The 24,683-nt window shown below is 38.1% G+C and overlaps 1 protein-coding gene across 3 annotated transcripts in view; it reads right to left on the bottom strand.

The window, feature by feature from the left end:
- AHCTF1 (AT-hook containing transcription factor 1) overlaps positions 1 to 24,683 on the bottom strand; it is a 41,709-nt gene that overhangs the window by 5,762 nt on the left and 11,264 nt on the right. For all 3 annotated transcript variants that reach the window (XM_056357135.1, XM_056357134.1, XM_056357136.1), the window contains exons 6-32: positions 23,666 to 23,782; positions 23,281 to 23,365; positions 22,573 to 22,723; positions 21,284 to 21,416; positions 21,010 to 21,191; positions 20,513 to 20,574; positions 19,376 to 19,504; positions 17,404 to 17,494; positions 17,227 to 17,316; positions 16,924 to 17,064; positions 16,067 to 16,171; positions 15,229 to 15,322; positions 13,857 to 13,980; positions 13,687 to 13,743; positions 12,385 to 12,531; positions 11,451 to 11,638; positions 11,135 to 11,279; positions 10,911 to 11,042; positions 9,576 to 9,723; positions 9,345 to 9,495; positions 8,718 to 8,825; positions 8,040 to 8,235; positions 6,561 to 6,758; positions 4,859 to 5,288; positions 3,044 to 3,146; positions 2,039 to 2,145; positions 667 to 851 (exon numbers count right to left, since the gene is read on the bottom strand). In XM_056357135.1, the coding sequence (XP_056213110.1) occupies positions 667 to 851; positions 2,039 to 2,145; positions 3,044 to 3,146; positions 4,859 to 5,288; positions 6,561 to 6,758; positions 8,040 to 8,235; positions 8,718 to 8,825; positions 9,345 to 9,495; positions 9,576 to 9,723; positions 10,911 to 11,042; positions 11,135 to 11,279; positions 11,451 to 11,638; positions 12,385 to 12,531; positions 13,687 to 13,743; positions 13,857 to 13,980; positions 15,229 to 15,322; positions 16,067 to 16,171; positions 16,924 to 17,064; positions 17,227 to 17,316; positions 17,404 to 17,494; positions 19,376 to 19,504; positions 20,513 to 20,574; positions 21,010 to 21,191; positions 21,284 to 21,416; positions 22,573 to 22,723; positions 23,281 to 23,365; positions 23,666 to 23,782 (3,799 nt within the window). The remainder of the gene's footprint in view (positions 1 to 666; positions 852 to 2,038; positions 2,146 to 3,043; positions 3,147 to 4,858; positions 5,289 to 6,560; positions 6,759 to 8,039; positions 8,236 to 8,717; positions 8,826 to 9,344; positions 9,496 to 9,575; positions 9,724 to 10,910; positions 11,043 to 11,134; positions 11,280 to 11,450; positions 11,639 to 12,384; positions 12,532 to 13,686; positions 13,744 to 13,856; positions 13,981 to 15,228; positions 15,323 to 16,066; positions 16,172 to 16,923; positions 17,065 to 17,226; positions 17,317 to 17,403; positions 17,495 to 19,375; positions 19,505 to 20,512; positions 20,575 to 21,009; positions 21,192 to 21,283; positions 21,417 to 22,572; positions 22,724 to 23,280; positions 23,366 to 23,665; positions 23,783 to 24,683) is intronic.

Below are 24,683 nucleotides of genomic sequence, written 5' to 3'. Positions count from 1 at the left end.
AACTCATCAGCCCCTGTTGAAGAACAACACGGGGAAAACCTGGGACAACCAGACAATCTCTAGTTCTGATTTTCAGTCCATGTGAACAGCCTTTTAGAATACATATTTTACAACGTTTAGATGTTAAAAAAACACATGTTTTACAAATAAGTTTTAAGTAGCTGGAAGTACCTTGATACTGAAATTAACTCTTTACCTGGAATGTGGTTTATGTTAGTTAGGAACAAACAGTAAAGGCTCTAAGCACCTAAATCATTCTGGAAATGAGCTTGGTTCCCACATGATCTCATCATCTGGTAAATGGCCCCCAGTACTGAAAAGCTGCGTTCCCCAACTTTTCATATTATCTTTAACATTAAAACTATTTATTTTTAAATTCAAGTAAGAAACATTAAGTTGTAGTAAACCAAATGAATGCACAGTTATTTAAAAAAAATACTTCAGACATTTTTTTGTACTACTACAGCTCTCAAAGGCCCAAGTCTTGACAGGTTCTATTTTGTGTCACAGATACAAAAAATGCCTAAGAGAAAAACCTAGCTGCCCTTAGGTATTGAGGTTTTAACTTGTGTTTTTGTGTGTGCGTAAACTGTCAGTACAACAGGACTGCCCTCAATCTGCAAAGTGTGTTCTATTTTGTAGAAAATGGGAAAATAGTTTACTTACATTCATTTCCTCAGCTTTATGAGCATTGTTAGAAACAGCTGTTTCTTCCTGCAGCAAAGGAGCTTCAGCTTCAACTTCAGCCGCTTCTAGGTTATGTTCTTTAGAGAAATCCACACACTTTCCCTCAAGGTGATTTTCTGAATGAGTACTGACCACATCCTCACTGTCAAGAATACTTATCACAGCTGGAAGAGATTTATGTAATTTTAACTTAACTGCTATATAAATGACACAGGTTTAAGCAACAGAGTAAGAGCGGGAACAGGAGCCAACAATACAGTTCTCCATCCTGCCGCATATATCAAGCTTTCTCCAAAACCCAGAAGCCAAAATTACCGTGCTGGTTTTGGCTGGGAATGAGATAATTTTCTTCAGAGTAGCTGGTATGGGACTATGCTTGGGATTTGTGCTGAAAAGTGTTGATAATACAAGAATGTTTTTGTTATTGCTGAGCAGGGCTTACACAAAGCAGAGGCCTTTTCTGCTTCTCACCCCACCCCACCAGCGAGTGGCCTGGGGGCAGAAGAAGCTGGAGGGGACACAGCTGGGACAGCTGACCCCAGCTGACCAAGGGGATATTCCATATCACATGATGTCATGCTCAGCACAAAGCTGGGGGAAGGAGGAGGAGGAGGCAGGAGGATGTTTAGAGTTATGGTGGTTGCCTTCCCAAGTAACCATTATGACTGACAGAGCCCTGCTCTCCTGGGGATGGCCGAACACCTGCCTGCTGATGGAAAGTAATAAATGAATCCCTTAGGTAAAGCAAAAGCTGCACAGGCAAACTATTAAACTGTTTTTACCTCAACCCAAGAGTCTTCCCACTTTTCCCCTTCCAATTTTCCCTGCCATCCCACCAAGGGGAGAGTAAGCAAGCAGCTGTGTGGTTTAAACCATGACAACTATATGGCAAAGGAGGCAGCCCCACAGTAAAATACGAAAAGAGGAAGGGGAATACCAGCTGGCAAGTCCATAAAGAACAAGAACAGCAGAGGAAAGGCTGGAAAGACACTGATACTACTTGTTCTTTGCAGCCCGAATACTGAGGATGCATCATCTTTTGAAATAGTAACTCAAACAGCAGATCCTACAGTACACAAATCAGTAGTAGTGCACAACATTAAAATAAATACTGATCTCTCCTAGTATTTTAAATTCTACCAGTTTTCTGAATATCTTTATCAAGAACAAGACCACTCACCATGCATTTCCTAGAAGGACTCTGAGGAGGGAATTCTCTCTATAGTTTAATGAAAGCAGAAACACGCTAGTACTACTGCATTCGGAGACACTGGTATGGCAAGCTACATGTTTTACTTCAAGAGTTCAGCTACCTTAACTCACATTAACATCTCCAACATACTGTACATACATTCTCTGTCTGCCTCCGGCAACTCAGAAAGCTGTGGATTTATTGCAACTGGTATGGCTTTTTCTTCTGATGAAGAGGATGTTTTGGACTCCTGGTGGTTTGTTTCGCTTCATGAACAGAAAGAGAGAAATTAATCACAAAGCTTCAAAACAAACGTTGAAGAGCTTTACAAATTACTTTCTAATTTATCTTAATTTTTTCTGTTCTGTAACTTGAAGATTTTACAGTGAGAAACTCCCTTACAGACATATCTACATTCAATTCATTGCAAAAAATGAGTCACAGGTACTTAACTACATTCCCAGCTATCTAATAGTAAATAATAACACAACAACAGAGTTGTATTAAAGAATAATAACTGATTTCTCTTTCGCAGGAAGAGTGCAACTGCTATACTGGAGGTTTAGAACAAACTGATGAAAAGTTTGTACCAGTGTTAAGTCACCACTTGAAACTCAGGGTTATTTCATTGCTAACATTCTGTCTTTATTACTATGCAGTTGCAGCTTTTAAAGAACTGGTGAGAAAACTGCTTCCCTTTCCATAAATAAATAGATGCTAATTGAACACACACACAGAAAACAGAAATTAAGTGTACAAAATACTGCCAGAAAGTATTCAAAGCCCAAAATAAACCTGCTGAAGTTACAGGAAGCTCAGGCGTGGTTTTTAGCTACACAATTTTCAGGCAAAAAAAGGGTTTATGTTCACAGTATCTGCTTAGTAACCCTCAATCTAAAAAAGTTTGTATCATCTGTTGAATGAAGTCTTATCATCATTACACTTTGGGGTCTGCAATAATTTGAGAAAAAAGGCTCAAACCAACAGTTAGTCAATTTGATTTACATTTATGCCAAATTAATTCTGTTCACAGACAGAAAGGAATAGAAAAAGCATTATACATAAGAACACAGGAAAGAACCAAAAACCATGGTTTTCAAAGACAGGAAAGCCAGAAGTTACATGTTGTATGAACCCAAAAATGTATCTATTTTATAAACTCACCCTTCACTTGCAGTTCCAAAAGTAGCAGCCTCAGCAGCTTTAACCACCGATTTACGATCCTCATGAAGAATAAGACATTCAGCATTTGATTCTTCCACAAATCCTACAAAAAAAGACAGATGTATGACTTCCCTGTTGCACTTAACATCACTTCTTTTAAAACACTCATGTATTTTCAAAGTCAGCCTTTATACATTTCACCTAGGATAGTGATCTAACAAAACAATGCTACCAGGCACAGAAGGTCTGAAATAAACAAGAAGTCTGACGCATAATTTCAGTCAAGAAAACAAAATGACCATCGATACTCTGTTTACACACTAGATTTGGTACATTACCAATCTAATACATAAAACATTCAGAAAATATCCCTCCTTAAAATTGGGTAGGAAGTTCTCTTTTTTTCTCTTTGGGTATTTATCACATTCCAGCAATGCTTCTTTCTTTTCTTGACTCCATTTCCCCTGTTCTACAAGAATGCATCTAAGGTCTTTCCTTATTCTTTCCTCTAATGGTCAACTGGTGGTGTTGAAACCCAACTGTTTGCTAACTTGTTGTCTCAACAGGTTCAATTTTAGAAACATCCTCCTTTCCTTTGTTTCTACTACCTGCTTCCTCCAGCTCCAGAGATCACCTTTGCAGACAGTATGCAGGACTGGGATAATTTCACTAGCTCCAGCCAAATAAGAGCTATACTGACTGCCCTCTAATGCCTCCAAACTACTGAAATTGTACAGAACTGTTTGTACCGTAGTCCAGCAATAAGGAAGCTTCTTTATAAGCTTATTCTTTAATAATTAGTACCTTATTATTTTAAATAAAAAGCAGCTTTAATTTCTTGTCCAAATACAAGGCAGCTAAAATAGGTAAGGCATTTAGGCACTCCCATTATTTAAAAAGAAAAAAAGACCTGAAGAACTTCAGTATACAACAACCACTCTCCAGGATCCTTAAAAATCACCTCAGACTTCAGATTGAGTCAGGATGCATACGAGGCACTGACACTGGAGTACACACTCACTGCTACAAACTGTTTCGAGACCTCAGACAAAGAACTCTGGCATGTGCATACCTGTCCCAGGAATAACAAACTCTTTTTAAAGAGCTGAACAGACTGAGCTTTGTTTGGCAAATAGTGACTCCGTAGCTGTGCCTGCACTACTTTCATTCCCAGCTCATCACTGCTTAACAGCTAGTGAGCTACATCTCTTCTAATCTGCCAGCAGACCTGCTCATACGAATCCTCGGCAGCTGGATTGGCTTGAATGAGTTGAACAGAGCTGAATAACCAAGGACCAACCGAACTAGGTTTGGACAAGGCTGCAGAAGCTGTTGAGCCAGCAAAATGAGCAAGGAAAGCTGTAACGAGAGGCAGGCAGACAAGCAGACTCACTTCCAGAAGAAAACTATTTAACTGAGCACTAATAAGGTGGTTAAAAAACCAAAGAAAAATAAATCTATCTAGTCAAACCAAGCCATACAGTAAACTTGCTGTAAAAAACCCTGCAGCCTAAGGTATACCTGCAAAACACAACCAGAAGCATAAGTTTTCAACTTGCATCCCTCTCAAAACTCCCACAAGTCACTGCTGCCTCTCAGCTACAATTACAGCCAGCCAAACCCAGTATATATTCATAATGCCCAGGATATCTAAAGGAGGACTCAAACACAGTAGCGATTTTAAAAGCCTAGGACAAAGAAGTGCCTAGGACACTCAAGAACGCTCATCATTAAAATGCTGCACTCCTCATCTATTTAACCTTTGAAGATATTTGAAAAATTCAGAAACTTAGGTTATCATAGGATGAAACACACCAGCTTCTTTTCTTAGTTCTGATGAGTCTGGTTGTTCTATCTGGGAAGGTTTATTTTCAATAATGTCACTGTCTTCCTCCTTCTCCAGTTCTTGAAAATCGCCAGTTTCTTCAGCGGAAGAATTAGCTGGTTTAGCAGCTATAAAGATGACATCATCTTCAAAATCACCAGGTGATTTTGCATCATGATACTCCAAAGTAGTATGGTCTGATACAACAGAGAAGTTACTATTTTCTTTGCTGACATCCATTTTCTCCAGACCATCTCCAGATATGCTTTCTAAAGACTCTTCCATTTCAGCATGATGATCCTCAGGATAGCTCAGAGTAAACAGAGTTGTTTTATCTCTACTTTCAGACCAGGCACCCTCCACTACTCCACAATGATGCTCAGATGAAGCTCCGGGCAACGGTTTATCATCTTCTGTTACCTTTTTTTTTAAAAAAAGAAAAAGTTCACAATCAATAACATGCATATGCTTTTTGTCAAAACAAGACACCAAAAAAAGAACACATAGCAGTATTTTGTAAGTTTTACGAGTGTCACCTTAAGCAAGGTGCTACAAAATTAATTCACATCTTCACTTTTAAAGTTGAGTGTAAAAATTAATCACGCTTTTGACTGCCTACTGAGTTTCAACGACCTTGAGGAATTCAGATGAAGTGGGTCTTGTAAGCGCTTGCTTATACTGTCATCTCAAGGCTCTTCATTGGGTTCACTACTGTGTTTTCAAGAAGGAGCTCTGCATACCTAAAATCATAACTCAGGGTTTTACTCTTTTTTTATGCTTGCCGTTTCAACTTGCCTGCACTACTAAAATATTTAGTGTTCACTATGCCTGTAGCATGGAACAAGTAAGTTAATCTGGCCGCAACTGCATTATTATTAAGAACTTCATATAAGAGTGAGTGTCTTGTTACAATTGAGTAGTTCTTTATAACGGACAATAAAAGGTATCATAAATCCAGATTTCTTAGTTTCATATATGGAGATGTAGATACTAGTGCATGTATATACATATATAGTGCATGTAGATACTACTGCATGGCCCTGCTCTGCCTCTGATTTTGGTACATTGATTCAGCAACTGCACGATGAGCTGAATCAGGGAATCCAACTGACAGAACAAAAGGAGTAGATAGAGGCAACTTTTACATGGACCAACTTAATTTGACAACTATACGAATGCTATCCCTGGTGCAAGGTGAGAAGCAAAACTCAGAACTTTATGGCTAGAGAACACAGCTCTCTCCATCAGAAGTCTTGCTTTTACCACAATTTAAGTAAACCTAGCCTTGCAAACAGAGACCGAAAGTAAATGCAGCTCATGAGTTTTATTGCTTTCAAAAATACTTAATTCACAAAGCTTAACAAACCCAAACAACTGGCTCAACCTATGTTCTTTACCTTCCTGCCACACCGCCATTTGAAAAGGTATAGCAGGAAGCTAGCACACAGCTCCTAACAACACCTGAGTAACAACCACCAAGGTCACTGACTTTTATTTATGAACATGTTCCTGCAGGCATATGATTTTACAGAAGGTCTACCATAATCTTTCTTGTCCAAATTCAAGTCTGCCATTCTGATTTGCAATTCAAATTCTCAATATAAGGAGTTTTTGAAAACTTTTTAAAAAAATCTAAATCACAGTCTATAAAGCCTTTTAAATGTAAAAATCACTACCTTCAACCCAGCTTACCCCAGCAGTCCATTTTGCATTCGAGTTCTCTTCCCTGAAAGATATTCTAGGCTCCTTTGCTCGTAGAGGAGGAGTAACCGATCGCCCTGGTGACGCAGAGGGAGTTGCTAGAGGTGTGGTGCGAAGGCTGGATCTGAGAATAGACTGAGGAGTAAACCCAGGAAAACCAGAAGGAGCTGAGGCCAAAATCTTAGCTCGCTATGAAAAGAAATAAAAAATTTCATTTAAAACCAGTTAAACCTTCAAAACAGAAGGCTGCACTTGTCAAAGCTATTAGTTTAAATTACGAACTGGATTTGTACAAGCAGAGAGGACAAAGTTTAGCCTCTGCTCTTTTTCCAAACGTACAAAAACCTTAATGATAAAAAAACGATGCTTTTTATGACTCTTTTGGTGGGGTTTTTGTTGTTGTTGTTGGTTTGGGGTTTTTGTGATGAAACAGAAAACATTATTTTTCAAATTAATTTCCTGAAGAAACAAGGATATAGAATTCTTGTCTGCAGTGTTATCTAGATAATTTCTGCAATTTTGACACTGCTCTTTTAAAATACCTGCAGCTTCAAATGTTACCCCAGATACAGTGACTGAAAACACTGCCATGCAAAACGGCAATCAGCAAAGCAACAGCGATAGCTTAGTTTTTCACTAATTAATCAATCCACACACTAGACTAAATTAAGTGGCACTGCCGTAAAAATACCTGCACATCTTCATCTAGAAGTATTCAGGTCTGCTTACCTCAGCTCAGAAAAGATTTTACAGTACTGAAAGGGTTTAAAAGGAAGATAATGGAACTAGCTTAACGATATGGACAATATCAAATAAGAAAAAGGTTGTAATTCAGAGAGATCACAACTATTTTGTTCAGGTAAGCAAGTCAACTGTTATTCCCTTGCATTATAAGAATTTGATGGCCGTGAATGGAAATACAGTTTAACATAATTGATAAACTACTGCAAAAGTCATCACTGAATTCAACACAGACTGACATCACTTAACTGACATTAAATTAGTGTCGTTTCTCTCAACCATTTTTGTCGTTGTCATCATTCACTCAACCAGATTAAGAAACTGAAGCATATACACCTTGCTGGCAGGTACGCAAGTCAAACTACACAGAGCTACTGAGCTCTCAACATGACGGTTAAGCTACAAATTGCATCTTTAGGTATCTAAGGATATTGAAAAGTCCAATTTTAACTTCCTTGGTTCCATGCAATAAAAACAAGTGTATTTCACAAAGCTATGGGACAACATGAACACGGCAATTAACTTAGAACTAAACTTTTCCTCTCTGAGACTGTTCCCAACATACTGCTTCCAAAAGGACTGCATATACAATAACCACACGCATACTGAAAATACTCCACAATTTGAATGCAACAGTGTTTGTGCTAAATACTTTGGTGGTTTTGTTTTAAACAAAGTTTCCAGGCTTTTGGTTTTGTTGGTTGGTACTGTTTTTTTTAAAATACAAACCTTAACCACAAGAGGAGTCTCTAGTAAATTCAGCCCTGATGCTCCTAAAAAATTCTTTTGTGAGGTGGAACCATGTATATTTGATTGCAGCGGGCTGGATGCCACAAATGAAGTAGAAGCTCTGCATGGTGACTGCCAGCTATCCCCCTGAGCCACAGAACATGAAGGAAGAGGACGAACCACCAAATCCAGCAATCTGTTAAGATACACAATTTAAAATACAAGAAATAAATACATTTAAAAAATCATGTTGCATTCAAGAAATCTGAGATGATTCATATCAAAAAGATTCAATGAACAAGAAATATAGGTGTACCCTCACTGTTGGGGCGATGTATCAGGCCCACAAACGAGTTAGAGGCATTTCTTAATTTTTAGTTGTTTCTTTACATGTCACTATTTCCTAGATCACTGCCTCTGAGGCAAGAGTAATCCAATTCTAAGTGGCACAAGTGATGTAATTTTCATACCAGAAGAAATTTCATCTACATTTCAATGCTGACACCGTTTCAAATTCTCCACTTCTTTGCACCCTAACAACCTTTAACCTAAATGCAAACCGAACACTCTGCAAACACAGACAGTATATGCACTCACATACATATATATACTGTATACATACATATACTAGAAGAAGCAGCATGTTTTTGAAATACTCCTTCTGTAGATATACTGTACCTGGAACATTTGTGTGAAGATTTTATAACTGGTGTCCCAACAAATGCATCAGGCAACTCTGCCTCAGGGAGACGGTGCGTTATGACCAGTGGTTCTGTAACTCTAGGACTAGAATTAAAAAGGAAAATATAAGTCTGACTTCCACTCTCCTGAAGGCCAAACATACCAGAACTCAAGTCTATGTGACCATACCACCTGTAGAGAAATCATCTGATAACCACTAGCCTCTTTTCTGTTCTTTATAGTTCTGCCTATTTTAAAGCAAAGGCGGAAGAAACTGGGCAGGAAGTGGAATAAGATTACTATTTGATCACACAATCAAGTCTATCAAAATCTGTACACCAACAGCTTGGTGGTAATCACAGTTTTAGTTTCAGCAATATTAAGTTCTGTAAACACATTTACCCTCATGTAAATATGTCTTTGCATAAATAAGATTACCACAGCAGAAAATCTCTGTCCAAATATTACTTATATAACACTTAAGAATCATATGTACAAAAAAGCCAAAGCTTTATTTATGTCACCTTCCCTCCGAAACACTAACATAATTCAAATGGATTTCTCTCTGTCTCTTCCCTGAAAACATGCAGCTCAAGACTAAACTTTGTTTAAAAGGCTGCTTACCTATCATATTGTGAGAAACTGGGTTTCTGCTGATTTTCTACCCACACTTCTCCAATTTTGGACAATACATTACTGATGAAAGTTGCTCTTGTAAGTACATTTCCTGCATTAGCTTGTTTTGCTACTGTTGATAATGGCTTTGGTCTTGAGACTGTAAAGCAAGAGGGGAAGAAATATAAGCCTTGTGTAATCAAAGTGATGGTTAGTTGTCCATGGCACTCTAAAAATTACCTTCTCTGAAGACCGATGAAGGCAAATGGTAAGGCCTGGCTCTCTCTGCAGCCAGCTTCCTTTGAACTCTAGGAAGGATCTTGCCATATTGATCTAATATAGAATTTCTGGCAACTGCTCTCTCTCTCAAGCAAGGATCACGATCATTCTGACAAATGAAAAGCGTAAAACAAAAAGTTAACTATTTATAAGAAGTTCATTGTGCAGAACAATCTGTGCTATTTCTAATTAGCGAATAAATTTCCTCTACAGGTATAGTAAGATACGTCCACTGCACAGAACTGCAGAAAGTGCTACCCAGAACTGCAGACAGCTCTACCCATCAGCACGTACCAATTCAACTTGATATTTTTAGCAAAGTGGAAGGAAGACTAGATAATAGAACTCGCAAGTTATAAGTTAAAACAGTTCTGGCACTCTGAAGCACTGTAAGCTAATACACCTGTTATCACCTGCAACTTCCAAATGGTTTACAAATTAGCAGGCCTTCCCTTGTTTTGCATAAAACACCAACGTCCGAGATGACTGAATATACAGGACAACTCCAAATTACGTTGCACAAAACACGTAATTTGTGAATATTAAAATGTATAAGAAAAAGCTGCCTACAGACATATGCAGGACCTAAAACTTTCAAGACCACCTTTTAAGTTTGATTCACTGGAAAACTATCACTCTGGAAAACAACAAATGTATCGCAGATTTGTAACAGAAGTTCACCTAACACAAAATTTCATCTGGCTACTTTGAGAAATGGAAGTTAGACAAGAACTTCTGTCATAGAAGTGGTAAAAGGAAAAGTTGTGGAACTGCAGAGCTCAGGCTGTAATGTGAGGAAATAAATAAATGAAAAAAACCCAACCAAAGCACCACACAAATTTTACCTGTGGACTGGCATCCAGACTGCTCTCACCTAGAAAAATATACTTGCATGCAAGATAAAGAGAGGACATACAACATACTCTTCGTTCCACGGAAACGAGTGATACAACTTTCAACAGTCTAAAGCAAACATAACATATGTATCTGAATAACTGAATGTTAATACTGGCTGATAGAAAAGATACAGATTTATTCCTCAGATGCAAACAAATGCTCTGAAGCGGAGTTCACAATGGTCTGTAACACGTAATTTATAACTTCTCAGAGTAGCTTTGGAGTAGCGAAATATTTTGTTCAACTTTCAAGTTCAGCTGTAACTTAAGGTATAGAAACTTATTCTAGTATTTCAAAAACTAGTATGAAAAACAAAGCAGGCTTTTCATTGAGCACTATCAAAACCAGTTAGTAACACCTAACAGAAACTTGCACACTGGACAGAATTTTTACACTTACCGGAAGATTAACATTCATTGACTGATTCAGCTGCAGTGCTGGGATATAGTTGGCACGCTGCAGGTGGTGGACCAAAAGATATTCATGATTTTGAACGCCAGCATTGGTCTTTAAAAACTTCTCCAAACACTCCTGTGAGAAGTAACACATTTCCAAAAGCTGTTATGATTCTGCCTCTTCTCTTTTCAAAGAGACAAGTATGAGTTATTCTTGTCCACACTTACTTGTTCAGTGTCTGTGAAAGGTAGCTTCAGCAAGTCTTCCATGAGCCCCATCTCCTGACAGATTTCATACATGTGTTTTAACAGCTCTTCCATGTTTAACTTGGTGGTGTGTTGCTGCAACAGACCCCAAGCCTCCACCATGCACCTGTGATCAATTTTTTGAGATGTAAAGGAATATTAACAGTATATGCAAAAAGATGCCCCCAAATCATTGCAGGCAAAGTTTAAAGGAAATTTAGGGGATCGTGTTTTGTATTATTTGTTCTCCACTTTTTGCAATATTTGAATTCCAAAATGGTGGAATATATTTCTTTACCTATTGGACAACAACACCGTGAGGAAAAGCCGCACTTCACTACTGCTTGACATTGATGGCTTCATCATCTGTATGTATGTGAGGGCTCGCCTATGCTCTCCTTGGCACATGAGGCATTGAATAATTCTCATGTGTTGCCACGATGCAGTTTTCATTGTAGCTGGATGAAAGAGCAGGGCCAGTGCGTTCTGTAGAAGTTAGAGATCAGGTTTATTACGACATATACATACACACATGTGAAAAAAATAAATATTCCAAAGTTTCTTAAGTAAGGGTGAATGTGTGTTAAATAAACTGATATGACTACCTAATGAAATACTCTGTACAGGACATATAAATAAAAAATCTTAAGTGTTTGCAGAGAAAAAAAATCCATTAGCCATACAGACTAAAGTGAGCGTTTGAAAAGGAGTAATTCACTTTTCTAGGTGAAGCACATGCTGGTATACAAACAACACTTTTTATAAATCCATTACTAAATAAAAGTTGCTCTCCCAATTACATTATATTAACATCGTGATAGGCAAAGAACAACCTTCAGCATCAAAAAGAGCATGAATTAGGTTGAAAATCCCTTTTGCAGTCTTCGATCTCAAATCTTGCTGCTATGATCATAGTTTTAATATTAAAAGTTCCTAAAACACTGGTTTTGAGAAAGTGCTCAAGCGGTCTGCTGAAACAACATAAACTGATAGCTTTGAAAACTCAAATATCAAGCATTATTAACATAGATTTCTCCTTTGTTTTAATCAATTTCCTTTCAAAATAATTAAATCAAAATTTCAAATCATAACTTACTGCTGAAGATGTTGCGGCAGCATCACAAAAAAGCTTTGAATTTTTTAGCACCCGTTATACAAGCACTGATTTTATTAAATCATTTTACAGATTACAGCTTTGTACTGTAATCTAAGTCTAACTGCAACATACTTACTTCATAATCATTGTGATCTAGAAGCCAGAAACCTTGAATAAGCTTAACAAGACCCCAAGGGATGGCAAAGGCTGTTGGGAAGGAGTCAATTGAAGTTTCTGTTTTATTCGGAAAGGAATGCATGATGTCTAGCAGCAGGTAAATTGTCTGATATCAAAGTATCTAATTAAGGCTAATAAATTTGTAAGACCAAAAATTTATCACTTAATCTGTAGAAAAACACAATGAAAGAATATAAAAATGGTAGGAAGCGGGAAATATGAATTTACTAGTCTTGCCATTTTAAGCTACTATAACCTGAAGACAGTCGGACCCTAACCACAATATTGCATTCTGAATAAAAAGCCAGATTACAGATACTTGATTTGTGTAAGGCACTCAAAAAGGTTAATTTTACCTATTGAAACACTTCAGTTATAAACTCAGGTTCCCACTTTGGTCAGTGGAGCTACCAGTTGGACACTCAAAAGATTTGAGCATCCAATGCTTAATTATTAAAGCAACCAAATTCTACACTTGGTTTTTTTCCTCATTTCCAGAGCATGTCAATTTCCAAAACAACATCGATCATGGTGTCCTTACAATACAACTTAGCTCTGAATCACTAAGACCAGACTCAAAACAGTATGCAGACCACTCATTGGTAGTGTCATTTTCTCTTGACACCCATTTTTAGGGACATGCTCTCGGAATACAGCTCTGGGGTACAACAGTTTTAAAACCACTTGCTCTCCAGGCTCCCCTCTGGGGTAAGGCAACAACCAACCAAAGCACTTCCGTATATTTCAGCAGCTTAAAAATTAAGTTTCTGCCCAATGACTTCTGTGTTTATTAATTGTGTGCCTGCATTTTTACAAAACAAAAGCAAGCACTGTTAGCTGTTCTGGAAAATGGATGGTTTCGGCAAAGATCAGGTACTGGTGAACCACTGTTAGAAACCCTTTTGCTCTGAAGCAGAGCATTTTAGTGTACCTACAGATATAGGTGCTTTAAAAAAATTTAAAACAGTGTTAGATTTTGAGAAAAATTAAGAGTGTTCTTTATATTTAACATTTATTAGTAAATCTGTTTTCAAATATCAGAAAGGACTGCAACAAAACATAAACAAGAAATCATAACAAATCCACAGTACGAAAATAAAACAATGCTTCTGTCTACAACTTCATTCTAAATTAAATGCTGTGGCTTGCATTGTGTTTGAAGCATAAATTAAAGGAGGCTATTAAACACACAGGTGACAAACATTTAAGAATATTTATGTTCGTACACTGAAGGTGTAATAAAAACAACTAGAAAGGATACAATCGCATGTTTGTAGCTTTCTTCAATGCTTTCTAGCAAATAGAGATCCAGCAGTGCCTGAAATGAAAAATTTAGATTTTTTTTAAAAACTCCAGTCTTTCACAAATCACTGGCTTTTGGGTGGGGTTTTGTGGAATTCTGCTGTTGTTTTCAGTGACCATAACACTCACATGTAAACTAGCAGGTGGGTATTTCCCTGTTCCTCCTTCATCCCTCCGCCACAACTTCTCAACCTGGTCTCCTAACTGGGAAACCATTCCATCAATCATCAAGCAGTCAGAATCCCATTTTCCTCTGGAACAAAAGGTAGCAAGGATTGGGACAGAGTAAAACACTAATTCCAGCCTCTCAGGGAAACAGATTTCCTCCAGTCAAAACGAAAAAAAAAAAAAAGCTCCCATGAGTCAAAGAAAGTAACACACATACAAAGGCATGATTATGACTTGGAATGCACAAAAAGGAAATTTGAGTCAGATGAAAGAAGTTAGTTAGATCACATTATTAAAGGACTTCAAAACAGAAATCCTGAAAGCTCTCTTACTAAAGGAAAAGTTGCAATGACCCTTTCGTTTCCAGATTTTGTTTTTTGTTGTAATAACAAGGAAGCGTAAACAAATGTTTTAAGTGTCAGAAATAACCACTCTCATACTGCCTAACAGAGGAAACCTAACATTCTCAAAACAGCAGGTCTATTCTTTATCATGAATCTAAAGCCTCAAATTGGAGTGTTTCAATACACAGCTCTGAGACAACATAATGGAAATTTCAGATTTTGTTCTCAGCATCTCACTTTTGTTCCTGAAAAGTTGTTTTCAGAAAGATGAGCATACAGGTAAATTTCAGTATCCTCCTTCAGCGGCATTCACGTTTCTGTACACATACAGTACAATTACGGCTGGCTGAACTTTCTTCAGAAGTCCATCACAGTCTTCTGCTGTGACGCTACCCTTTAATACGATGATAAAAAGCAGAACAAGCACACCAGAGGTTGTATGCTTCTACGCAACACACAAGCCTCTAAGTAAGTTACTTGAGAGGCAAGCTATGCAAGATGAACTTTAAAGTCAATACATAATACACTGCAGCTTCCACCTTCACCTTGCTCACAGTGCCATAGCCTAAGCTTCTTCAAGTCTTTATTTAGTTTTCAGTATAATTTCCAAAGAAAAAACTATTATCATTTAATCCAGGGCATATCACCTCTATGCTGGTAAGCTAGCCCTGTAAAGAGTGCGTTCATCTGGAAGGGACTTTAATGTTAATCACATGATCTTTTTCAGTGGTAACAAATTATACCAATTAGCCAGTACATTAAGGACGCTACCAAAAAAATGATATCAACTAATGGTACTAAGTAGAAGTATATATATACATTTTAACACAGGAAAGTAACCTCTGTGCTCAAGAGAACACATGCATCACTCAGGAGTACTACCAGAAAATGCATTAAGCACAGCAAACACTTTATTACTGATAAAAAAAGCCATACAGTTCTGCTAAATTTACAGTGGAAGTGTTCTAGAGTTTTCCTGTAAGGCTTACCTTGAGAAACGCTCAAGTTTCTGTCGATGACCAGTATAGTAGCTCTGAATCAGAGGATAATTGTAGAAAGGTCTAGACAAATGCATAGCATCATCTACAGGCAAAAAAGTAAAAGCAAGTTAAAGAAGTAATATCACATTTTAAACTAAAACTCTTGACTAAAAAGACAGAAATCATACAAGCTAAGCATCAAGAAGCCTCAGACTCTGAAAGAAGCCAATCCCATTTCTGCCTTTGCTAAGAGATGTAAGACACAAGACTCAATATCTTCTTGCCTTGAGCACCCTTTCAAGTTTACAGTTGATGTAGCATTCAGAACATGTAGTGTAAGCTGAAGTTCACTATAAAAAAAACCTTAACAATTCTCAAAGGGAATGTTTTTTTCAACATGTCATGTAAGCATCTGTAAGACAATTACGGCTGACAACAGAATTTATAATCCACCCAAATAAAGAAGAATTTCCAAGGTGTATTTCTTCCTCAAGCAATAAACAAGAAGTTCAACAAAACATGCAGGTAATGCTTTTATTGTAAAAACAAGCACTCCAGTATTGATTTTTTAACAGTTATTTGATCAAAATCACAAATATACTTGTGCTGGGGACACAAGCAACTCCTTGAAGTCAAGAGGCTTATTGTTCCTTCTAAAAAACATCCAAGAAAAACTGCTTCCATTATTCTACACCATTTGAAAAAACAGTAAAATCCCAGTTTCACCAACAGAACTTCAGCACATATTGTCACTGAACCCACACGACTTACTGTCTAAGCATGTGTACACAGGAATCACTTACCGGACAGTCTCCTTGTTACACATGTATTAACAGTTTACGCTTACCTAAACCCTCTGGAAGGAGACTGGATCGACAGAACCAGATGACCACTTGGGCATACAAAGAAATGAGGCTAGTTACCACCTGCTTATTTGTCAAGTCTGCAAAACCTGAAAAAAGGCACAGGATTATTTTGGTAATGCAACTCCTTTCATTTTTACAGAACTCCCTACCTCAGACTAAATGTAAAGACAAAGATTTCTACCACGTTATTTTTATACTTTCTATTTTTCACTCTGCATCACTTTCTTATTTGAACAAAAAACTCAGTCACCATCAGAACTAAAACCAACCTCTCCAAAGAGCCAGATTCACTAAAGGTTAAAATAATAAGGAAAAAATAAAGACTGAACTATTAAATACACTAATGAGTAAGATATTTGTTTTTCACGTAGTAGAGATTTTTACTATAACAAAGTAGTAATTTTTTTCCTCAATATGCTAAGAACAATTTATAATTTAAAAATATATAGAAACTCAAGTAACTTTACAAGGTACTCATTTATGCTTCCTTTATAATTTCTACTAATTTGCAATACAATATTTCCATGTGATTAAAAATTGCTAGATAAAAATTAAAAAGAATAGCGTTCAGCATCACCGCATTCGATTGCTGTAATTTCAACCCAGTTGCCTACATAGCTTCTTGCAGAATGCAGCCTCCCCTGCCCACTTGCGAGAACTCCACAACAAACTACTTCCCTGAACCCAACCTTGCAGATTTAAGCCCCTTCTCCCAGCTAAATTTGACCGTCTTCTAATAATCAAAAATAACAAAAGCTCACGTTTCCACACTTAAAACCTAAGCATAACCCCAAATCTTAATGAAACATACCAAAGACTTAGTAATACTATTACAAACCTTTCTCAGTAAGCTCTTGTGCTTCTGTTAGAAAACAGGTTAAGACTGTACTAAGGTTGCTCAAAAGCAACTGGCAGTGCTGTAAGGACTGTAGTGTCTGCGGGTCAATGAAGTTGCAAGAGCCATCAAACAGTGGAATACCTGTTCAAGAACAAATACAAAATCACCAGCCTGCAGAGAAATTTCAGATTTTCGAAGTATACTTAAAGAACTGCGTGCAAGGTTGTATACCAGCAGATTACTGGATAAGCTCAATTAGAAAGAACAATTTTATGTTTGCTGAATGACTACACCAGTACTCACATATCTGGTCAAATTCCTCTTTTGTATGGATCACTTTGTTCCACGTCCACTCAAGAACAAACCGTAAATTAGCAGCAGAACTTGGCTGCTCTTTAAAAAAAAGGAAACAAAAAATAAATGAATCAACAGTTTCAAACTAAAAAACATATAACACAAAACCAATGTAAGCAGGATTACCTTCAGATGTCCAATGCTTAATGCATCCAGTCAGAAGTTCTAAAGAACCTGACTGGACAGCAGCTGACAATACCGCTTCTAGCTGCTCCTCCTAAACGTAACAGACAAAATAAAATGAGAATCTTACATAATTGGAACTTGGAAAAGTGTGTGCAAGTAACTATTTGCAGTAACACCCTCTGCTAACACCCTCTCTGCGTTTTGTGCATGGGCGTCTGCCACCAGCAATGTATGAAAGGGACCGAATTAATCCCCTGTTTGTGTGGAAACAGTGAAGCTAAGGTCAAGCACCTTTCTGGACTATGAAGACATGAAGCAGTTCTGACACCCAAAACATGAAGTTATAACTTTCTAAAAAAGCAGAAAAGAAGTGAAACATTTAAATTCTAACAGGTTTAAATTTTAAGTTGTTCCAACACTGTTTTCCAGTGCAGCAGCAGTCCTTGAGAAGGATAACAAACAGGTATGCACAGGCAGGTGATAGTTAAGTAGTAGCTTATTTCAGCCAGTATTCTGATAGTTCTCTCAAATGAGCTGATCCTTCGTAAAATTTTACTTTTTTTCTTTTTGTTTTTTTTTTTGTTTGTTGGTTGGCTTTTTAAACACATTCAAAAGTATCTTTCCCTTCTAAATAAAATCATTACATTCAAAGCCATTTTTACATATCAGAATACAGGTGTGCTATTTCCATCTTTTTCTGAGAACGGGTCTCAGACAAGGAAACGCACCAAATACTACTTACTGTGGCAAACAAAACCAAACTAAGCTTCTTGCTCCTAATACTGAAATTTGCCTTCATAACATTTGAAAGAAATCTCTGCTCAAATGGATAGGAAGTCTCTGAACGATATGGTCACAATTCACCAAAGGTTATTAAAAAATTTCTTGATTTCCCAAATTATTTCCAAGCTGGAGTTGACAGCAGAACATCAAATTTGAATGCAAGAGTCTACCTCAGGCTTGCAAAATAAGCAGTCTACCAGCTAGGTCAACTTGCCAAGAAATGTATTTTAGCTACCACACTGTGCAGAACTGTTGTTTGCCCTAACGCGCTTCCACAAATCTGGTGAAAAATCCAGTAGATGGGAAGATGAGGGCAGTGGGAAGACTGCTCTCCCCTTCCTCCTAATTGCTCTGCTGTATGATGACTAGCTGACAACTTAGCTTAGATCCTGCCCAGGTGAAGATGGGCTGCTCATCACAAAGGCTCCATCTCTCATGAAACCCTTCGGAGAGAGAAAGGTTGGTGCACTGCAAATGGAAAACCTGTAACAGGCAGGTGACATCACTATTGTGGGATAAAGCAGATAGCAGGTGGTGGACTTCATCAGATAAAGGTGATAAAGGTCTTGCAGCAACAAGAGGGCAGACTAAGAGCAGTAAATTGGGCTACTGTAGCACAACACAAAGGCTACAGAGGTGAAGATCTGCTATGAGAGGATGCAGAAGACCCTACTGATGAAGGGAAAATGAGGGGAAGCAGTGATGAAACTGTCAGGTAGAGCTAGCAATGGTAACTGTTACCAGAGCCCACTTCCTTGGAAGCAAATGATCATGTACGGTGCAGCAAGCTGGTGTTTGCAATAGCTCACATCCAAGCAAGATGCACCCATCGTCAGCTACTGCATGGAACCTCACGCCCTGAGAAACTGACAGGGACAAAGGTTGTTCTGAGGGAAAGATGCTTTACGTTACACGTGACCAGCACTGACCAACACTTCCTTGTGCGTATCTGTAGCAGAGAAATAAGAGAATGTGTCTCTAAAGACAGCTCTGTTAGGGCTGTTACCAATCAAACTCAGTAGTTCGGATCTAAAAACACTACTACTTCTGCTAACTAAAGCCAACACCTACATTTTAATGCAACTTGCAAATAATAAGAAAATCAGATGATTATTGTGTCTTGTAGCCTCTACGGACCTGTCAGACAACACAGATGTCTTTCCCCCTTCATTCCCCGATATAAACCCACCTGACTCAAACTGGATGGCTGGACGTCAACTAGTCTTGGAGACAGCAAGCCAGCTACAAGACACCTGTTGTAGCTGTCATGAATGGCTTCGCTTATTGAAGGACCAGACTTCCTTAAAAAATTCAAGGTCTGAAACATCAGTCAGAAATGACAGATTAAGACAGCATTATTATTCAATCACAAAGGATAATCACCAAGAGCAATAATCTAAATGTTCCCTTAAACTGTCAGAAAGCATCAGTAACATGCTTTATGTTAGCAAGCCGAGTAAGCATTACTACGTAGAGTCACAGTAAAGACTACGGAAAACCTTTAGTGAAGTCTATATTCTACATATTCTACAAGTATTCTACATATTATATATACATTAATATAGATACTATAGTAGCTATAGTATAGTTTATAGTAAAGACAGAGTAAAGTCATAGTAAAGACATAAAGATGGCAGCCAAACTAACAGTTACAGTTTATAATTCTCTGTCAAGACACAGGCCTTCCTTTTCCCCCGAATACCAATACAAAACACATCCTATATAAGCTAACACTAAGACACAACTTGAAATGACACACTCTGGAAGATCCTTTCTCCACTTGTTTGTGCAGAAGCTGATTTACATGGGAAATATTTAGAGAGCTGAAACTTAAGTCAACATTATTTGTCACAAGCTGCACAGTGCCTTAGAAGTTACAATTTTGCCAAGTTTGGGAGAAAAAAAAATCCATTTCTTCTGAAACAGATAAATAGCTTTTCATTTTCTCCATTCTGTCCTCCTTTCTCAAGTTAATCAGGGATCAAAACCCTAACTCCAGACTATGTAGGCAGTTTGACTGCAGAGCAATAAAGTAGTAACAGCTTTTCCTGACTTGTATATTTTTGTTCTTGCTCCAAGACCACTGCTGTGTAACTTTCTAGACATTCAATCACTGATTATGCCTTACGCAGGAGACAATGGTAGATTTACAGTCCCAAGAGTGGACCTAAAACATTACCATTTACACAGAAGTGGCGGGATATAATTGCAATTATGCATGTGGATGAGCAGAATGAGTATAAAATGGTCTCTGACACTGAAAGCAGTGCAACTTCAAAAAGGTATCTCTCTTGACATTCTCCACAAAAATACAGTAAAAGATCACCTCCTTCTGGAAGCCAGTGCAAGTCATGTGAACAACTCCGGAGTTCAGCAAGCACGTACCATCTGCAGAAACAATGAACATTTAACAATAGTCCACACTCTCACAGTTATGAGCAGTTTATATTGTTTAAGCAGTGGCATCTGGAAATTTCTAACAGTTCCCGCGTTCTTCGCTTTAAGTTGTTTTTTTTTAAATAATTACTGAATGTAGAAATTTCACCTCCAACGCTACCAAGGTGCTGTGCTTTGGCTCCAGTTCAAAGTAATTTCATTTTATAACCATCACCACTTCACAGGCTACATTGCAAGAGCACCAAAACTCAGCAACTGTCAGGTATGTTTCACAATATTAAACACCTTGTTAGTACAACACAACCCGAGTAGGGTTTGCAGGGGTTTCATTTAGTTTTTAAGTAACAAACAATGAACAAGAGAACCAAGAAATGGTATTTGACCTCAGTTTAGGCTTATCACTATCAAAAGCAGTGAAATACCTACCAAAGCTATAGGTGCTTGGATTAAAAAACTGCTCAGGTGGTGGATAAGAAGGAGGAACTCCTCGACTCAGACTCCTCTCATGTACCAAAATATCCAAGATGAGGTTTGGAGAAGTCATGCTTACTACAGTATCCAGTGACCACAATGCAAAATAGGGGCAATCATGAAGGAATTCTTCTGGCCTTAAAGAAAACAAGTGCATAAGCTAAACACCGACTTTCAGATGAATTATTTGTAGGGATATTGAAAAGAACTTAAAAAAAAATCAATCTACCTTAGTGAATCTGGCATTTGAGCATGATACCAGCGATTAATGTCAAATACACCCAAATAAGTAGATGGCTTTCCCTGACCGTATGTATTCACTTGCCAACTGAAGATCGATACACTGGTGTCAGGAGATATTACTGTAAGAGACAAGAAATTGTTTCTTATTTGTAGAAAATATGGTATGTCTGATCTTTTTAAAACACCACTTTCTATTTTGGCGTCACCTTGTTATATTGCTAATGAAAAACAACACTTACTCAGAATAATAAAGAAAACGTACAGAATAGCAAACATCTCTATGACAGGTTTCAATCACACTGCCCCTTTTTCTTGTTCAAATGTTATCAGTTCTAAGTCAAATCAACTAGACAATTATTAGCTAATTAAGTTTCCCACACATTAGGAGTTGTTCAAGACACTGAACTAGGTGAATAGCTTAGGAAAAAAAGTAATATGCTAGGAACACATACATTGCTACTTTTAGAAAGCATACAAATATTTATCATATACACTTGTATCACTCAGTAGGCATTATTACTTTCCAAATTCGACTCAATTACAAGTTTTAAGAATAGCTGCTTTCCAGCATACTCAGAATGAAAGAACATATCATCACACAAAATAAATTAATTCAAAACCCCCAAACCCAACAGGAAATAGGAATAAAGATTTTGACATAAAACATTGACAATGTTATACTCTGCTTCCCTAGTCCTGCTGGCCACAGAGTTTGTGACACCAGCCCGGAGCTGGTGGCTCCCTCGGCCCCTGGGCACACAGCTGGCTCATGCCCAGCCGGCTCTGACCAGCCCCCAGGCCCTTCCCCGCCGGGCAGTTCCCAGCCCCTGCCCCAGCCTGCAGCTGCGGGGGGCTGGTGTGACCCTCGGGCAGGGCCCGGCACTGAGCCCTGTGGAACCTCACCCCATCGGCCCGGCCTGCCCAGACCCCCCTGCAGAGCCTCCTGCCCCCCAGCAGGTCAGCGCTCCCCCAGCCTGGTGGCAGCTGGGAACTGGCTGAGGGTGCGCTCGATCCCCTCATCAGCGATAAACAGAACTGGCCCCAGTACTGGGCCCTGGGGAACACCACTGGTGACCGGCCGCCAGCTGGATGCCAATACAGTCATAGCTTTGAACAGGGGAAAAAAATAATTCAGGTAACATTCCTAAGCAATGGAGAGAAGGATCTTACTGTTCAAAGGAGGCAGCTGGAGTAATAAAACGACTGACCAGCATTACACAGATGACCCCACAATACTGTATTTTAGAATAACCAAACAGAGATATCAGAACAAACCTTCATTAATGCTATCCTCTCTGTCAACGTGGTTGTGAAATTTTTCTACAGTCTGACAGCTGAGTAATTTAGTATTGCTGGTCTGCCCTCTCAAAGGAAAGATTCCACCTGTGAGATCTAAACTGTACCTTTCATCACAGTATTCCAAACCCTGAGGAAAAAAAAGGAAGATAAGAAAGGTTATTCTGAGATAATAACATATGTTATATGTAAATATGAAAGAATGTCTGTATCTAACATAATATACATATTATACTGTATATTTCCCATGAGCTTATTTCGGATGGCAAATAGAAACTACATCTGACATGCAAGAGAATTAAGTGTCAAAATTGTAAACAGACAAGTTTGGTTGTAAATGCTCTGCACATTTTCAAAAACTAGCATTTCCCTAGCTATAATTTGCTCTGAAGCATGAACAGTCCATACTGTTTCATATTTGTAAAAGCTGCTTCCTCTTGAGGAACTGAATTTATACAGGCTCTCTGCAGATAAATGTAGGTGGAACATGCAACACTGCAGCACAGAACTGCATGACAAGTTTTCAAAAAGTATCGACAAGGGCCATGCCCAAGAAGACTCAGCAAAACATTTTTTTTTCTGGTCATCTCTGCAGTTTGATGGTAAATATTAGGCCTGCCAACTTAACTGATGCTTACTGAAGAGAAAATAACCATTTTCATCTTTTCACGTACATGCATATCTTACCTCATACATGACTCGTCCTGATGCCAAGCGTTTTCTGTCACCAAACGCTAACTGCAACAGATGTAAACTCACAACATCACCTTCACTGAAAAAGGTATAAATTATGAAATTTGATTACAAAGCTGCTTTAGAGTCCTCAGTATCATTTTATTAGATCCAGACTGAAGCAGCCATCAAGAAACACCAGGTAGGAACTAGCAGGTTCCTCTTCACGTCTGTTAAAGCCTGTAAAATTTGCATTGTAAGCTTAACACCTTCCATACCTGAGAGAATCTCCTGCACAGCTAAATAAATAAAACAAATATATATGTATCAACTGCATGTGAACTAATATATTTATATAAAAAAAAAAAAAATCAGTGGCTTATGGTAAGTTTTTATTCACCTTTGTTGTGTAGACTGAACAGCCCACAAGTAGCAACAATTGCGAGGATCATTCTCAGGCTCTTGAAAAGTAACAGCATAGACAGGAATCCTTCCTCCTTCAAGCTGAGAGTGGTGCCTACAGGTTTATAAAAAAAACAAACAAAAATCAAAAACAAAAAAAAAAGGAAAAAGGTAAGATTACTGGCCCTAACTCTTTGCAGACGGGTAGAAGCATCTCCTGAGAAAAGAACACCTGACATACTTATCCTCAAAGCAGAGAAGGTCATACTTCCATCTCCAGCAAGGGAGTCCAGGAAGTGACGACTACTTACACAACAGTCAAGAGGTGAGGAAATTACTGTCCTTCATACGCAGTAACCCAGGCTTATATCCTCCTCTGCCTGAGGAGGAGGAAACAAAATCCTTACCTCAGCTGCCAAGCAAAAGATTGTTCCTAGTCTTGTAGCCTACTTCAACATTGAACATAAAATGCAGCGTATCATCTGAACAAATTTAAAGCAGCACCAAATAGTAGTTTCTCGTTTCTTTACTTGGACTACGTAAAGAATTTTTCTTCCAGACTTCTGAACCTTATCTGTAACTTCACAATCTCTTCTTCCCACTTAATTATTCCTCCGCTGTCTATAAAACATCTAATAGTTGCTGGTCAATCACTCCAGATTTGCTTAACTGAATTCCTATCTCAATTTGGTCAAACATTTCAAGTGAGGTTGTTCTTTGACATATTTAAAAAGTGTCTTAATTTTTCTATTACTTCTAAATTACATGTCCCTTATTCTCATCTCCAAGTCTTCCAAGCAAACTTGTACTTCTGAAAGAACAAACTGTCTCAAAAAAACCAGCTCTATCACACCCTAACTATCTGACATAACCCACAGAAGCATACTCTCCAAAATTCCACAATCCACAGGCACTGTGGAAATAATAATAAGGAAATATAATAATTAAAAAAAAAAAAAAAAAAAAAAGGAAAATAATCCCAGCCCACTGGGAGAAGGTGGTCCACTTAATCCACG

The sequence above is a fragment of the Falco biarmicus genome, chromosome 12 (assembly GCF_023638135.1).
Source record: "Falco biarmicus isolate bFalBia1 chromosome 12, bFalBia1.pri, whole genome shotgun sequence".
Taxonomy (NCBI): Eukaryota; Metazoa; Chordata; class Aves; order Falconiformes; family Falconidae; genus Falco; species Falco biarmicus.
Note: the sequence above shows the minus strand (reverse complement) of the source record. Positions and strands in the feature narration are given on the sequence as shown.